The 17,087-nt window shown below is 34.3% G+C and overlaps 2 protein-coding genes and 1 long non-coding RNA gene across 3 annotated transcripts; all 3 read right to left on the bottom strand.

The window, feature by feature from the left end:
• Window positions 1-1,235: 1,235 nt before the first annotated feature.
• Window positions 1,236-6,986, bottom strand: LOC18035738 (putative glucose-6-phosphate 1-epimerase). The gene is made up of 9 exons (XM_006427633.2): window positions 6,711-6,986; window positions 6,176-6,250; window positions 5,051-5,107; window positions 4,806-4,966; window positions 4,058-4,198; window positions 2,730-2,832; window positions 2,542-2,641; window positions 1,871-2,119; window positions 1,236-1,591 (listed from the first exon to the last, which is right to left on the bottom strand). The coding sequence occupies exons 1-8, from the start codon at window positions 6,960-6,962 to the stop codon at window positions 1,905-1,907; spliced, it is 1,104 nt and encodes a 367-aa protein (XP_006427696.1). The 5' UTR covers window positions 6,963-6,986; the 3' UTR covers window positions 1,236-1,591; window positions 1,871-1,904.
• Window positions 6,987-8,628: 1,642 nt separating this feature from the next.
• LOC112096812 lies at window positions 8,629-11,959 on the bottom strand. The gene is made up of 5 exons (XR_002904639.1): window positions 11,803-11,959; window positions 11,020-11,324; window positions 10,178-10,243; window positions 10,014-10,082; window positions 8,629-9,078 (listed from the first exon to the last, which is right to left on the bottom strand). It is a non-coding gene; the product is annotated as an uncharacterized LOC112096812 (long non-coding RNA).
• Window positions 11,960-12,161: 202 nt separating this feature from the next.
• Window positions 12,162-14,530, bottom strand: LOC18036662 (pentatricopeptide repeat-containing protein At3g46790, chloroplastic). Its single transcript, XM_006427630.2, has one exon. The coding sequence runs from the start codon at window positions 14,347-14,349 to the stop codon at window positions 12,361-12,363; it is 1,989 nt and encodes a 662-aa protein (XP_006427693.1). The 5' UTR covers window positions 14,350-14,530; the 3' UTR covers window positions 12,162-12,360.
• Between the last annotated feature and the right edge of the window lie 2,557 nt (window positions 14,531-17,087).

Genomic DNA, 17,087 nt, shown 5'->3' with positions numbered 1-17,087 from the left:
TCGATGTTGCTTGGGAGTTGCTCCACAAATTATATCATAAAGGTCTAGCGCCAGATGTTGTAACGTACAGCATTCTGATTCGTCCCCTTTGTAAAGAAGGGCGAATGGAAAAGGCAACTGATTTGTTGTTAAGTATGGAGGAAAATGGTTGTGCTCCAGATGTTGTCACATTCAACACCCTTATGAATGGTTTCTTAAAAAAAGAATGATGCTCCAAAGGTGGTCGAACTACTTCATAAAATGGATGAGAGAAATGTGATGCCAGATGAACACTCGTAGACTTACTGGCGGAGAATGAAAAATATCGTGAATGTTTGGACTTGCTTCCATCATTTTCTTCCGAAAAGTCGACGAAAAATGATTATGGTAGTAAATGTTGAGGTGGTAGCAAGATTATCAAAGCAAAAATCTGCTTTGGAGAACGTCGTTAAGGGTTAAACTTTTCATGCAGACGTTGTAAAATGATACGGCATGCTACTGTGTGATCATTAACAAGGGTGGAGCCTGGTTCGAGGCATGCTGATGACAGAACTCCTCTAAAAGGATAGCTGTTGGGAGTTTTTCAAAAAGGTGATAAAATTTTAGTACCAGATATTATGTGTGTTCCGGAATCATTTTCCTTTTTTGAAATTGGGATTACTCGAATGGTCAGCTATTGCATTGATATTTGATATAGTTTGTCAAGGATGAAAATCTCATGTAGTGTATTCTGGCTGTTTCTTCCACATGCTCGCAAGAGTTAGTATGAGAACTTAAGTGAAGAAGCCGATTGCTTTCGTAGACATATTAGTTGACAAGTTTTGGTTACTCCATATTATTGTCAGCTATTGGCCTTCCTTGCTGTAATTGGCACTAAAATGACTCATAAATCATTAGCTACTGCTAATTACATCTTGTTCGTGACAATTCAGCAGCACCGGCAACTTTTACTTGTTTATCTGAGATTTATGGTTTGCTTGTAGCTTTTGCCGCTTTGGCTACATAAATTCTAATTTGTACAACTTGCACCATTGATGTTAATTACTTGATTAATGCTCTCTAGATATTTTTTCGCAGTGACTCAAAGTTTGTTGCAATGATAATGATATTATGGTGACTACAAAAATATTTTCATTTTGAGTTTTAATATTTCTGGAATACATGGACAAAAGAAAGAAAAACACCCCACAAATGATAGTTAGGCAAGTTTAATTTGCTCCGAAATAACTGAGCAAAATTGGAAAGAAAAATATACATTTGGACCAAAAATGGATTTTCATTATCATGCTTCTTTTATGGGGCTTCATCCGAAGTAAATTTCAATATTTCATCATTTTCGGGAAACTATACTGACAAGGGATTTCCTAAAATGAATGAAGATATTTTTCAATTTCAATAATTCCAAAAAGCCAAAAAGGAATATAAAACCTAAGAGCTTAATGCTTCTGTTCTTCTCATTCTCCTTCTTCCTAAGGGCAAGAAATTTACCAAAAAAATACTAATGGCCTCTTTTTAATCGCCTGTTTTTTCACTTTCCCTCAAATTCTGCCCTTCAGAAAAATCTGGGCAAGAATCCACTGACAGCACCAGATGCACGAAGCCAATCGAGTACCTACAAGAAGATTGAGAGAAATTTGCAAAGATCAATTTTCAAGATTATCCGAAAATCAAGAGATGTAAAAGATGTCCAATCCAAGAATTCAAGAATCATCATTTCACTAGTGGAACGTATAAATTACTTGTTATTTTCAGTTCCTGATACAACACCGACACGTGTACCTAATTTTTCATAATATTTGCTCCCTTTCATACAACAATAAATGCAACCAATAAAATGCTTAATCGTTATATTATAGATTTTAAGTACTAGTATGCTATAGGTTTTAAGTACCTGTAGGTATGATGCACCGCTAAGACCTCATCTTTTAATCACTTTGGAATACTTTTTTGGGGTCAAGTTGTCCACTACAATAACTGGAAGGAACAGCAGATATCTCCTGTCTTCCTCTCCACTCCTCGCCAGGTTTCAATATAATGGGCTTTTCCACACAAGCAGCCTCTACACACAGCATATGTTTGTATTCATCATCGCCAAAATCAGCCATTGCCTTTGCTTTCTTATCCCAAGGATTCCAGACCACTGCAGCGGCAGATAATTATGATTATGAACAATACATGCAATTGTGTTTTGCAATGCCGTGCCAATATATTGAAACATGTAATGATCTATATTCACTTGGTACAAAAATTTTACAACTAGAATCGTTATCATCAGAATTAGATATGGCTTCAAACATCAAGCATAATCTCTCTTTTTTTTTTTTTTTTTTTAAATTGTGTTACAAATGATGACCCTTTCCCACCCATGAATGGATTACTGTTTGCAGAAACACTAACCAGAGGCCAACATAAGAAGAATATATGATACCAATGTGCATTGCAATGTACCCCCCCTTCTAAATATAAAATGTTCTATCTCCTCACAATGATGATATTTGTATGCATTAACATAGAAATAGAAAACTAAAAGGCAAATGAACAACATAGTCATGGCTAACTCACCCGCATCTGGAAGTCCATCCTTCCGCAATACGAAAGTCCGTTTCCTCTCATGATCTAGAATAGCTATTTTTGTAGGTGTACTCAGATATACTTTGTCTACCTTTACCATGAAAGAAATTATTATAGTTAAAGATAGAAGAAACATATATTGCAATACTACTGTCATCCACATTAGAGCAGACACTAACTTCTGATTCAAATGTTATTGCATCTCCTTGTTCGGTGAATCGCTCTTTATCCTTCAAGTTGTCCAGATAATCAAGCGTCTCCAATCCTTCTACTCGCACTTCACTAAAACAAGAAACCCCCCAAAAAAAGGAGACAATGAAATATAAAACAGGAAAATTAGGTTAGTGAAGAATACACCATTAGTCGAACAAAACTTTATCCACAAACTTTGGGTCACATCTACTACAATTTACAAATGCCCTCGCATGATTTTCAAAGATAAATTTTGAAATTTTAATTTCATCAAAGCCCTTAAATAGCAAATTATTATTCAAGGAATTATTTTCTGAGAAAAGGATATTATGGAAAGTTAATAATTAGAGAAATTTACAACTTTTTTGGCAGCTCTCCCTGGCCACTATCTCCATCCGTATCACTTATGGTTACCTGTAAGACACGTTTCTCTCCCATTTCCCACAAAATCATTTTTCTTCCTAAAATTTCATATTTATATTGCACATATGTTTTAGTAGAGTCTTCCCCAACAATCATACCATCGAATATAATAATATGTCTAAAGATGCCCAAATAATGTTACTTTCAATCCATTTTTCCATTTAAGGCTTAAAATAAGTAATAATTAAGCTCCTCGTGTCTTGATGCTTTCCCAAACCCATCATTCTGAAATTGATTATTAATTTGAGTTTTTCTCTATATTTAGCATTTCTTTGGGTCAAAAAGTATAAATACCATCACTTCGTAGGTTTGATGACTTCTTCCCTGACTTTTTGATCTCCCACAAATTTTATCAGATATATCGAGATATCAAAGAGAAATAATAATTAACCATTAAGAAGGGTAAATAATTCATCACAGTAAATACAGTTCATAACAATCAAATACAGGCACATCCCCTTTCCCACCAGCATTCTATTAGGATGACTGAGCAACCAACATTTGTACATGTACTACTGCCAACAAAATAAAATATCAGTTTTCTGGCAGAAACTCCAATTTTACTTGCTATAAAAAATAAATTAGACCAAAATTGCAGGGCTCATTTTCATCATGATAAGATAAAGTCTCTGATAAATAACAAAAATATAAAACTTCTTTACAAAGACTGTTATATATATGATACAGAACACAATTCCAGCAGGTGTACTAGTATCTGACAATTGTTTTAACACTTATTGATGTGCCAACAGTCATTTTTTGCAAACAAAGTATATGATAGAATGTAAATAACAGTTTCAATCAGGATGAAAATCATTAACAAATACTCGAAAAATTCAAAAGTTAGACAAGAGTTCAGAAGATTAGCTAAAGAAAGATCTCACTAGAGAACCTGATATCAGAAACAGCAAAATAGGTGTGATAGGCAAATGTGAACGCAAATGATTTTCCATCAGTGTTTGTGTTTCTGATACGGGATGTCAACATCAAATCCCCGCCAGGTCCAAGAGTTATCCTTAGACGAAACTCATATCTGCAAATAGTTATCATTTAATACACATTGGTGGACTCAAAAAAAAGATACAGAAAGCGAAAATATACAGATATGCATTTCACTTCAGACATCAGATGTACACAATCAAGCTGTTAACATGTTATAACAAACTCTTAGCTCAATCTAATAAGATCTATTCCCTAAACTTAAAATCCTTAGCCACAAATAAGAAAAAGATGAAACTTACTCTTTTTATTTATCACTGTTATATTATTTTTTTAATAAGAGACAGAAAAATAAAGTATATTAATGTGCAAAGTGAAAAATGAGAAGCAAAAACCCAAAGTTGTATGAATACAAAAACTACAAAATCAAAAAAAAAAAAATATCTTGCATTGAAATAAAAAACAAACCCTAACCCCTCCTGTAAAACTGTTCTATTGTTCACTTACAACTGTCTCAAAACCCCTTCGAAGCCAAAAGTAAAAAAGAACAACTATCTTGAAAATCTTTTGCAACAGAACCCCAAAGACGAACTTTATTCTCTATGCTGCTGACTTACTTCCGAATTAAAAGGACTAAAGGAATTGACCAGTCAAACATTCAAACTGAATTGACCAGTAACCGCCAAATTAGAGTCATGCACCTGTGAGGCCAGATCTTAACTTCTTCTTCAGAGTGTTTAAGGATTAAATCAACACAGGCCTGGCTGGAGCTATTTGCGGAAAATGGTGGGGGATCAGGATCAATGCTCCATACCCTGCTTCTTGCAAATCCATGTTTTTCAAGGGAACCGTGATTTGCAAACTGCATACATCAAAAAAATGTATTTCAGAAAGAAACAAATAAAAATGGAATCAGAATAATAGCTTAGCAAAGTGAAGCACATACTTGAGGGAAACATATTGGTATACCTCCACGAATTGGCTTTGGATGCTTAAAAGTGGCCTGCAAAAAGCAGAAATTAATTTTACAAATCAGAAAAATAAAGGTGGAAACCCTGCTAATGAGGAAAGCTCAGAATACAAGTTTGATCTGAAAGCATCATTACTGCCTACAAAAGTGATCAGAATACTAAGAAGCAGACTGCAATATTAGCATCAGATGTCAAATAAATTTTAGTAGTCACACACATGCTTAAGCATGAGATAGATACATAGAGTTTAGGGTTGTGTAATATAAAGCTGTGTCCACATACATTAGTAAGGAAAATTTTTCAAACCCCCCTTCAAGGATGCATAAAAATTATAAATAGGGCTTCCTGGACACTTTGACAAAGATTGCAAGTGCACACATTAACATAAAGTATTAAATTCCTCTCCATGTAAGTAGAGAAGAAAACAAAAATAACGAGAAAAAAAAAAAGCAGATAACGGGAAGCAGAATCTTTGACACACAAATTTTACAAGTGAAATTTTGTAGTTGGCAGCTGGTACCCTCCGTTGGTTTTGCTTTTTTTTCCAATACTTTAATACATGAATCTTTCAGTGCCATATAGCTCTCAAATATGTGTTCCTTTTACGTAGTCTCTCAAGTCCCTCCTAGCTAGCAAAAAAGAATTCATTTTACTCAATCTGGCCTTTTATTTAGGTTTGACAATTTCAGGAAACTCGCCACCAGCTCTCATACATTACAAATGATTACTACTTCAAATCCTGTAGTGTCTCTAAATTCACCAATTTTCATGTTTTTACATGCCTACAGTTTTACACATGATAATATGCACACATGCACTGTGTGTATGCAGGTGCGTCCTTCTCTCATCAATTTGTTTTCGTTTATACATGTCAGAACCCAGTGTACATGTTAGAAGCTCAGCACTCATGCCAATTTACATAACACAGGCAATCACTAGCACAACTACTAGGTCAAGATAGAGTTTTAGTTTCACTTTTGGCTCTTAAAATTGCATATTCTTACAACAAAAGGAGAGTAAAACAAACGAATAAATTAATTAATGTGGTCCTTTATTGAAAAGGTTCTTACAATAGAAAAACAAGTTAATTAATGCCGTACCTTGCTACTAAGAAAAAGCAATTCTTCCCCATACTCGTTCTTCCAAGATATTACTTGTCCCCCATAGAGATATATCTGTAGTCAAATCAAAATGTTTAAAATGAATAAAACTAAAAAGAATCAAGCATAACAATCAGAGGTGATCAACCGGATCAATAAAACAAATTATTGGCTACCTCAGACTTAGAGACTTTCTTCAATCCAATCAACGTTCAATCTAATTATGTACATGACTGCAGTGTAATTGGTAACTGTTACATTTGGCATTATACTCATCTTCTTCACAAATTTTTTCATATTCAATAGGATAAAAATTATTTTTTAAATTTATGTATATTTTACGTTTAACATATAAAATAATTTCTATTTTCTACATGCAATATTAAAAATGATATTAACTATCAACACACGCAAACAAACAAACAAACAGTTAATTCAGATCTAGTGGAAACGAAAATGAAATTTTAATAAATTGGATTAAAATTTAAGAATATATGAATAAATACGAGAGAGATTGGTAAGCGGTAAGCTAGACCTCAGCGGAACAGCCGCGAACTTCGCGCAAAACGACTTTTTCGAGGCCGTTAACGCCTTTACAATGCTCCACGAAGAGCTTCTCCCGGCAAGGAGAATTCATGTTAGTTTCGGCGGCGGAGGCGGTGGACGTGGCGGTGGAGGTGGTACTGGATCGAACCGAAATTGATGAATCGAATCGCGCGCCGGGTTTTATACCCGAACCGGATGGGGATAGCGAGAGAGAGAAGCCTTTGTTTATTATTTTTTTCATTAGATTTTGCGCTTTTTTTTTCTTTTTGCCTTTTGGATAACCCTTTCTTTTTCGCTTTTCCTCTTTTCTACACTTTTTTTATAACTCACTTTTTTTTCTTTGAAATTTTTTATTAATCATTAAATTATTAATATCTTTAAATAAGTTTTTCAATTTTTTTGAATTTTATAATTAGAGATAACTCCACTTGAAGGAAACTCTGTCAAACTGATAATCTAATAAAACTAATTAATAAATAAAAACATTACGCCATAAAAACAGCAAGAATAATATTAATATATATATATATATATAAAATACTTTTAGCATTATATTAGTAAAAATGGGAAGGCTAATAGCGGGGTCATAATAAAAAAAATTTAAAATACAGGGGTGAATAAAAATTATATAAAAATAATGGGACATACATAACATGCGAGTTTGACCTATTTATTATAAATTATTAAACAATATATACATACTTTCTAAAACAATTAAAAATGATACTTAATTAAATAATCAATCACATCAAATCAATATATTGTTATTAGTCACGTTTTTATTAAATTTCAAATATTTTCTTATTTTCTTTCCAAATATCAAAAAAGTCTTCAACTTTATACGAGTAGTGGATTAACTCGATACAATTGCTCATTAAATAATTATGTCATAAACAAATTGACAGATCATATAATTAAAACCCGACCACAAACATAATCAATAACCAATAAGCTAGTGTCATAAATACTACCCGTTTGCACTTGTATTAAATTTGACCAACTCAAAACTTAAATTTTTATGTTAAATTTATTAGTCGTAACAAAATTCACCGACCCAAATATTATCCAAATATAAATTGATCCCATTAACATGTGTGAGTGTGACTTATGATAGTTACAAATAACGAACGTATAACAACAATAGGGGTGGGTAAAAAAACCGTAGTGTTAAAAAAACCGAACCGAATCGACGGTTTTTTCTAATTCGGTTCGGTTTTTATTTTTTTAAAAAATTGAATATACCGTTTGTAAAAAAAATCGAAATGTCGGTTCAGTATTCGGTTCACTTAGCTGAACTGAAAAACCGAACCGAAAAACCGAATTATTTTTTGATTTTATTCAAATCAAACATGTGTTAATAATTTTATTCAAATCAAACATGTGTTATTTCTCTTTATAACATTATGATTATGTTTATATAGATGGAGTATTGGAGTTTGGTTATGTATTTTGAAATTTTAATATTTCATATTTTGGGAGTATCTTAATAATAGTTAGTAAGATATTAGTGATAAAATGTGTTTTGAATATTTTGTATTTATTGTTAATATTTGTAATAAAATTAAGATAAATTAATTGTTAAAATTTTTTTTACATTGATGAGGCCCAATGGACTAAAAAATTAAAAATTCAAAATAAGCCCAATAGGCCCAGAACCAAAAAAACCGAACCGAACCGAATCGATCCAAAAAGAACCGTTTGAGTTCGGTTCTTATTGAGTTTGGTTCTTATTCGGTTCTTTTTATAAAATAACCGATTTAAATTGGTTCTACTTAATTTCGAACCGAACCGTGCCCACCCCTAAACAACAATGTGGCCCAAATAGCATGAAAAAGACGTTTAAAATGTAAAAAAAAAAGTTGATTAATTGATCTAATTTGGTAAGTCTTTTGAAATGTGCCTTCAGGTGGAAGTGAGCTCTCATTTTAGGCGGGAAGAAACGGATATTTTACCAAACCCCTTCTCCATTATTATGCTTTGCTGCCAAATCTCTCTTTCACACACACACACACAAACAAATGGAGGGCATCATTCCTTTTGTTTACAGGGTCATTATTCAACACAGATCTGCTGCCGCTGGGCAATCAACAATGGCAGATTCTTGGTTTAGTGAATCACCCACATTGCCATACATGAGACTGCCCGGCGATTCGGGATACATGGGACTGCTGCCAGAACCTACAAATAGTCCTTTGTCGAGCTCTCGTCACATAGCCTCTACAGGGTGCTTATCTGCTCTTTGTTTTTCTACTTCTCGCCATGCTTTTTCCTAACAGGAAATGAGTTGAGCACAAAATTGATTGTAATTGTAATTGCTTGCTTCATAAGGAGCAGTTTCTGATCTTTTGTGCTTTGGTCTGGATGAATAAAAATAAAAGCATAAGCTCAAAACACAGGGCATTGCACAAACAATTTTCTTGTGTACTTAAACATGCTTTGAGATATCCGAAATTTGTTGCAGTTATAAAGAACAATGAACAAAGAACTAAAATGATCTTAGAAAAGTCTAGGCTGCTGATTCATAAACTTTCCAAATGAGGGCAGAAGATGAGCATCAGTTTACCAAGTTCATCTGATTGACATGCATTAATGCAATTTCAGAAATGTAGGTGTCATTTGGCACCAAATGCCACTAAAAATGCACGAAATTTGTATTGACATCTAAAAATGAGTACACGGAACTTTGGGTTTTATGCAAAGACAGAATCTCAAATTTGAGCAAAACGGTCTTCTCATTCCACCTTAATCTGCAACTGAGATCCTCCACCCATGGCAAAAAATGTCATAGAGAAAACCCCACTAAAGCGTTGTAGGATAATTAATTACACCCAAGAAATCACCCTTTATGGAGCCAATGCAGAAATGCAAAAGGAACAAAGATAAAATATGCAGCAAGGTAAATGATTAAACTATCAAATATATAGACTATTTATACTTATGTATGCTCATGAACTCCACTACCAGAAAGATGAATAATGTTCAGTCACACATAGGTGTGTTAATATTTTGGGATTTTGTATCTTTTGCTCCATAAGTAACAGGATCCCCAACTAAAAGAAGTCAAATCTTATTTTGGGCATGAACCACATTAAATAAGTATCAAGATTGAGGAAATTTCAAACTGTACCTACACAAGTGGATCCAAAGAATTAGCAGAAATGAACAAGGAAATATGTAATATCTTGAGTTATAGGAAACCCAAATGAAGAAATCAGGCTGAAGAAATGGTTTGTATTTGAAAATTATGAGAAGAGAATTTGAATGAGTTAGGTTCATTGGATTGCGTGCTTACAATTTCAGTAGCATCCACTCGAGTCCCAATTATCTTCAACCGTAACTAACAGTCCTTTTGAATCTTAACCTGGAAGAAGCAATTCTAGCTTACATTTGTGCGACTAGAAAATTGATGGTAACTAATTTTTTCCTTTCAGATATTAGTTAGAAACTGATACATACTGATCCATCAGAGGTGGTATAATTTGGTAAATCTCCAGTCTGGAGTTCCATGTCATCAGGTATCAACTAAAACACATCAAAATTGTATTAATACAGATGTTAGAAATCATAATAAATTATAATTTTTTATTGGATCCCAATGCCTCTTGCATGCAAAATGACCGCTCTACCATATGAGCACCTAAAAGGAAAGACTTAGTAGAGGTTTCTGCATTGAAGAAAGTCTTTTAGCCATGGCAAATGGATGCTTGTTTTTTCTACAACAATGAAATATAAAATTAAAAAATTTCTAATCCAAGTAACTGTTTGATATAATTTGTCAAATAGTCATAAGTGCTTGTTTAATCGCACAAACTCTTTTGAAAATTTTTGTTATTGTTTAGTTATTTTCTGAGTAGAGCTTTTTGTAGATTAAATGAGTTTTTTTTGCCTTTACCAGTAAAAGCTCAAATTTTGAACTTTTGGGAGTAGATATCGAAAAGTATTTTTAAAATGTTAAAATATCTAAAATATGTTTTACTTATTTAACAATATTTTTTTCATTCCTTTGATAACACTACTTTAAAATATTTGTCTACTAAAATAATTTTATAATTGTAATAAAAACTATCATTGACAACTAAACAATTACAATTTTCATAGTAAAAGCTCTACTCATAAAAGCAGTACAAATGGAGCCTAATTCCTGAAGTTCTTTGTCACGAGAGTGTAGACACACAGAAAGAAGATGCGGGATACGCAGCTGTCACCGCAAAGATCTCTATGTAAAACATTAAATCTAAAAGGAATCAGTAGATGTATGTCAATCACTGAAGTTTGAACCAAAAATAAAAACATCTTACATGGTTCGACACCAAAAAAATTTGAACAGCCCCAGCTTCAGCTAAAAATCCCATTTGCCGAAATTCCAAACAGTCACAACATAAACATCCTCAAGAGAATTGCATCTTAAACTTCATAGCACGCATTGAAAAATGCTACCTTGTTCACCATAGTAACAGCAGCTCCCAAGATTTCCCCTCTAAAGGGTCTGAAGACAATACACTGGCATCTTACCGGAAAAGTCACAAACCCAATCCCATCTCGAATCAGCCCTGTCCCAATGCTCTCTACACCCATAATTGCCACCACAAATCCATGCCGACCACTGCAAAAAAAAAATCCCCATTGCATCAGCTAAACCAGTTTGCATTTCTTTCTTTGGGTTAAATTTGGCTAGAATTTGCGATTAACATCGCCTACGAGTGCCCTCAAATATCTTTCATAAGTTTGGACACTTAGTGATTGCGAAAGGTTGTGACCAAAGTGACGTGGGTGTAATTGCGTGTTTCTCCCCAAGAGAATGTGGAACAACATCTTTTAATTCTGAGCTTACAACAATAAGAGATAACTCCCGCAGAAACTTTAGGCTGCAAATGAATCAAACTCTGCCTCTGAATGTGTAAGAGCAATTTCATCTTTCAACTCCGTTTAGGTCTTAACATGAACCCCTATTATATTCAGCATTATGCTTGTACATCGAATAAAAGTTCAATACGATTAATGGAAAGGAATGATAAATAAAATTAATACTGAAAAAATATAGAAAATTACAGAATGAATAGGAAAAAAAAATTAACACTCACCAAGCGCTGAGGATGGGAAACTATAAGAGCAGAGACTGCTTAGGGCTTGAGGTCTAAAAGATGAAGAGGAAACAGAAACAAAACGTTGAGCTTTTTTGTTTTTCAAAAACACCCTAGTGATAGATATTGGGGAAACGGTCACTTCATTTTATTTTTGTTTTTGACAAAAGTTCGTTTCTGATTTATCCTTAAAAAAAATAATAAAAAACATCTATAAATCCTCTCTTCATTGATTTATTTTTAAAATATCAATTTGGAAAAATTATATTAAATCGTAATGATTCTCTAGCATTAGCATATCATTGAACCAAAATAAATACAAATAAATTTGAATTCAGCTTCAAATTTAATAGAGCCAGATGTAATTGGCCTGTCCTATTAAAATAAATGGTACAAGCATAGTAGCGTACAACAAATACATAACCATTACAAGATACATGTATATTATTGTTTAAACAATGTGAGTACTGTACATCCTCAAAATTCTGTGTTATCTCTTTGTTATTTCAAAAGAAAGGAAAAACAATCAGGATTGAGTATTGCAAGCGGCATTTTGAACTACCAATAATCCCCACATGAGCAAACACCATTATGGAAATGGTGAAACCGGTTAACATCGCGAACCAGAATCTCTTTATTGGCAAACTTGGAAATGAATTTTGTAAAAGAATGGCAATCCTCACATAACCTCAAGTTCTTTGTGATCCGAATTGTCTCCCCTTTGCTAGTGTTTATGAGTCCAAAAGCAACTGCTAGTTTTTCGCTATGGCCTAATACAATACGTTCCTTTTCTTCTGCATCAAGGTCGTAAAGCACAACTTTGGTTTGTGGCACATAGCCCTTCTCCTTCATCTCGGCTGACAGATTGATTAACAGTGCATGCAGCTGTTCAAACTGCGGGTTGAACTCATCAACGGACACAAATGAGTACATTTTCCTCTTAACTTCAATCCTACTTCGACCTGGGACTTTCTGCAGACCCCTTGCTTCAAGAAGCCTTTTCACTCTTTTTACCTCATCCCACATATCAGCTGCTGCATATACATCAGCTAGAAGTACATAATTCCCTGCATTTGTAGGCTCAAGCTCAAAAAGCCTTTTGCTTGCTCTCTCAGCAAGCTCAACATTACAATGAATCCGACACGATCCAAGCAATGAACCCCAAACCTTAGGTCCCGGTTCAATTCTCAAATCTTCTATAATCTTGGCTGCTTCTTCTAACTTATTAGCACGACCAAGAAGATCTACCATACAAGCATAATGCTCCACGCTAGGACGTACCATATGCTCTTTACGCATAGATTCAAATAACATCTTCCCCTCCTCAACAAGCCCTGCATGACTGCAAGCTCCCAAAACACTAACAAAAGATATAGGACTCGGTGAAACTCCATGATAAATCATCTCTTTAAAAATTTGAATTGCTTTCCCTCCATATCCATGAACCCCATAGCTTGAAATTAAAGAATTCCAAGAAACGACATCCCTCTTATCCATATGATCAAAAACACATTGACCTAATTCAAGCTTTCCACATCTCGCATACATTGTCACCAATGCACTTACAACAGGCAAAATAGAATCAAGACCCCTCCTTAATATGTACCCATGTATCATCTTCCCTTGTTCTAAAGCAGCAAGAGCCGCGCAAGCTTGAAGCACACTAACCATAGTCACTGAATTCGGACATAAATCGTGAGACTCCATTATCATTTCACGAAAAAGCTCCAACGCCTCAAAAGCCATCCCATTTCTAGCATAACAAGCAATCATAGCACTCCAAGAGACCACATTTTTCACAGCCATCTGACTGAAAACGAAACCAGCATACATCACACACCCAAACCTCGCATACATATCAATCAAAGTAGTCATAATATGCACAATCCCATTATACCCATGTCGCAATACACTCGCATGAATCTCCTTCCCATGTTTCAATAACGAAAAGCCGCAACTCGACGCGACACATGCCTTAAGCACATAAGTATAAGTAAACCTATCAGACCGAATCCCAGTCCCAGTCCCATTCATTCTCCGATACAACTCCAACACCTCCTCCCCACGCCCCGCCAACGTGAGCGCACGAAACAGCGCATTCCAGACATAAATAGTTCTTCTCCGCGTTTTATCAAACACATGGCGTGCATCATCGACGGAGTCAAAATGGCTGTAAACATTAATAAGTTTGGTCACCAAGAACGGGTCCTGGTCAAACCCATTATCAGTAAGGTGGCAGTGAACGTTTAGGGCGTCGGATAAGGAGTTGTGGTGGGCGCAAGAGAGGAGGAGGAGCTCGTAAGTGTGCTGGGTCGGGTTCGGCTCGCTGGAGAGGACATCGAGGGCTTGCTTGAGGTTGCCCTGTTTGCATAGAGATTGAATTAGTTCGTTTTTGTTTCTGCTTGATAATGAAGTGGGAGTGGTTGAGGAGTTTAAGGACACGCAGCAACAAACTGAGGATGGTTTTGGAGGGAGATGAGCGATAGAGTTGGTGTGGTAGGGAGAGCGGAGTAATTGAGGAGTTTGGGGAGATTGAAGAGCCCACATGAGTTTGCTTTTGATGTTTTGTTGCGTAAACAGCGAGTTTATATATATAAGTGTTGCTGCAATTTTAGTTGGCCTAGCCGCTCTCAAGTCTCAATCTTACAAAGGCTCTGTAGGTTGTTCTCTCAATGAGAGAATGCACTTTGCTTTGCCATGCTCACCATTCTATTTGTTCTACAAAAAGGGGTATACTTTATCTGCCCAAATAATGATATGGATGGATATATCTCTTTAAGCTTTAACAATAGGCTAGTCTAGCCTACCCTCATGATTAAAATGAAAGATGTTAGTTTAAAAAAAGTCTGATCCCCCCCCCCCCCCCCCAACACAAAACCCAAAAAAAAAAGTCTGATCCTTCAAATTAAGGGTTGGGCCTAACCCGACCTTTATTGGATCATGCTCTGACTCAAGCTTTATTTGAATCTGATTATAATTTCTGTATTTTATTTTTTAATGTTTATATACTTTTAGAATAGGAATCAAATTCTTCATTCTTTATTAATAATATTGTATTATTATTGTTTTATTCTTATGTCAAATTTGGTTGTAAAGTATTTAGTAAATTATTTTTATTTAGTTTTAATTATAATAAAATATATAACAACCTAACCAAATTAACAAGCAAATAAATCAAATACGAAATACTAAACTACTATGAAATAGAGAAAAATGTTAGTGGAGTAAGTTGTAACCACGTGTGTGATGTGTGTGTTTTAACTTTTAAGTATTATTTTTTTTAATTTTAAAAATTAATTTAGAAGTCAAAGATCGAGTTGCACCTTTTTATCATCCCTAGTTAGCACACATTTCTTAGTAGTAGTAGTAGTTTGGAGATGAAATGAAAGATTAACAATAGAATGCCACGTGTCAATATCACTTAATGATGGAAAAAGTCATTGAGAGAAAGCTAACTCAAACTGAGTATACTAGGGATCAAAATATTTTGTTGATTTCATAGTACAGTGATAGAAAAGTAAGGAAAAATGTCCAAAATATCAGGCACGTGAAGTATCATATCACCAAAAGAATATTGATTCCTTAGTTGAAATGAGGAACCAATGAGTAGATATTTTGCTAAAAATAAAAGGAAATAACAAGCTGCCATGCCTGCAAAAAGCCAAAAACAGCCCACCAAAATAGTCCGGACCATTTGGCATTATCTAATCTGTCAGCCACTAGAGAACAGTCTCTACAGGAGTATGTTGGACCAGCCAGTAGAGTCCAACACATGTAGGTGTGGACAAATTGTGTAAATGATGCGCTAAATTATTCTCCAAGCATGCTCCAAAGGGTCCAAACGATCATATGTGCAAAAAGATAGAAATATCCTTATTGAGGTAGCAAAGAACACCAATAGAATTATGCCAGGTGGCATGGTGATAAGAATATCATTAGGGCACTCTATATAAAAACACTTTGGTTTTCTCTATCTAACTAAGTCATTCTAAGCATAACGTATACAACATACGGCAAAGGCTCTTCTTTAACTTATACCTTAAAATATTGGCTAAGTAACCCAAGAGAATGGTGAATTGGGTTTTCTAAAAATTATAAAGTAATTAAATCAAAATTCCATACAAATATCTAATAAAATTAAGCAAATAACAAACAAATAAATATAAACAATCAAAATGTAAAGAGGGAAGGAAAAGAGATTCTAACACGAGATTTTTATGTGGTTCGGCAAACACCGCCTACATCCACGCCTCCAAGCTCATTGGGCTTGAGGATTTCATTAATCAAGCCTTACACCATATGACTTCAAAATCTTTACAATTGAGTTTTAAGGTGCCAATCAACCTTTACAACAAGAAGTTGTTCCAAATCTCTTAACCGAAGTGTTTCTCACACTCTCAAACACTTAATTTGATGTTGAAGTGAAGAATGTACAAAATTTTCTTTCACACAATGCATGAGTTTTCAAATGAAATCCCAAAGTGTGATCTATTTAGTTTTAAGCACAAGAGATGTTGAATACACAATAACAAGCCCAATGATGATTGTAGAATCCGCTATAATTTGAATTTGATTGAGCCTTTATATAGTTGAAGGAGAAAACTAGTTGTTGTTGACTTTCTGAGCATAATTGGATCATTGTTTAACTGTTGTCGAATCACCATTTTGACCTTGTCCAAGTTACTGTTATGCTGAAATTTGAATAATCGGTTCATCGTTTGGAGTTTTTGGTTTACCATTAAAATTTCAGAAGCTAATATGCTTAAAGTCAGCTTACGGTTTACTAGTAATCGATTTGTCGATTAATTCCAGTAACCCTGCAAAGAGATATCAGGTAACCGTTTTCAGTAATCGGTTTACCATTTTAAGTTAAGTTGCGCTTTCAAATTTACCAGTTAACCATTTTCAGTAAATAGTTCACGGGTTCCAAAGAATTTGCTCTTTGGAATTTATCATATTATCATTTTCTAATAAATAATTCATCAATACCTTTCAAAATCAAAATTATAAAACTTTCTTAAGAAAAACAATTTGCTGATTAGGGATTAACGGTTATCCATTTATTTCCATAATCTTATCCTTGTCTAAAAAACTTCACACGGCCTAAATTTAATTAGTTTTAAAGACTCCAACATTGTTAATCCAATTTGTTATCATCAAAATCAATATTATGGAAATATGTATGTTAACATAGCTGCCACCATTGTAAAGAGTTAGCAAGCTCTTAACATTGAAATAGCCCCAAAACTTATTTAAGCATTAGAGTTTGGTCACCAGCCACCGTT

The sequence above is a fragment of the Citrus clementina genome, unplaced genomic scaffold, assembly GCF_000493195.1.
Source record: "Citrus clementina cultivar Clemenules unplaced genomic scaffold, Citrus_clementina_v1.0 scaffold_7, whole genome shotgun sequence".
In the NCBI taxonomy this organism is placed as follows: domain Eukaryota; kingdom Viridiplantae; phylum Streptophyta; class Magnoliopsida; order Sapindales; family Rutaceae; genus Citrus; species Citrus x clementina.
Note: the sequence above shows the minus strand (reverse complement) of the source record. Positions and strands in the feature narration are given on the sequence as shown.

What these genes read in the sequence shown, in the direction of transcription:
- LOC18035738 (XM_006427633.2), bottom strand. Translation starts at nt 6,962, where the DNA reads ATGAAAAAAATAATAAACAAAGGCTTCTCTCTCTCGCTATCCCCATCC. An exon ending in TGCTTTTTCTTAGTAGCAAG is followed by an intron (nt 5,108 to 6,175) that starts GTACGGCATTAA and finishes TGCTTTTTGCAG; the next exon opens with GCCACTTTTAAGCATCCAAA. An exon ending in GGATGGACTTCCAGATGCGG is followed by an intron (nt 2,120 to 2,541) that starts GTGAGTTAGCCA and finishes CTGCCGCTGCAG; the next exon opens with TGGTCTGGAATCCTTGGGAT.
- LOC18036662 (XM_006427630.2), bottom strand. Translation starts at nt 14,349, where the DNA reads ATGTGGGCTCTTCAATCTCCCCAAACTCCTCAATTACTCCGCTCTCCC.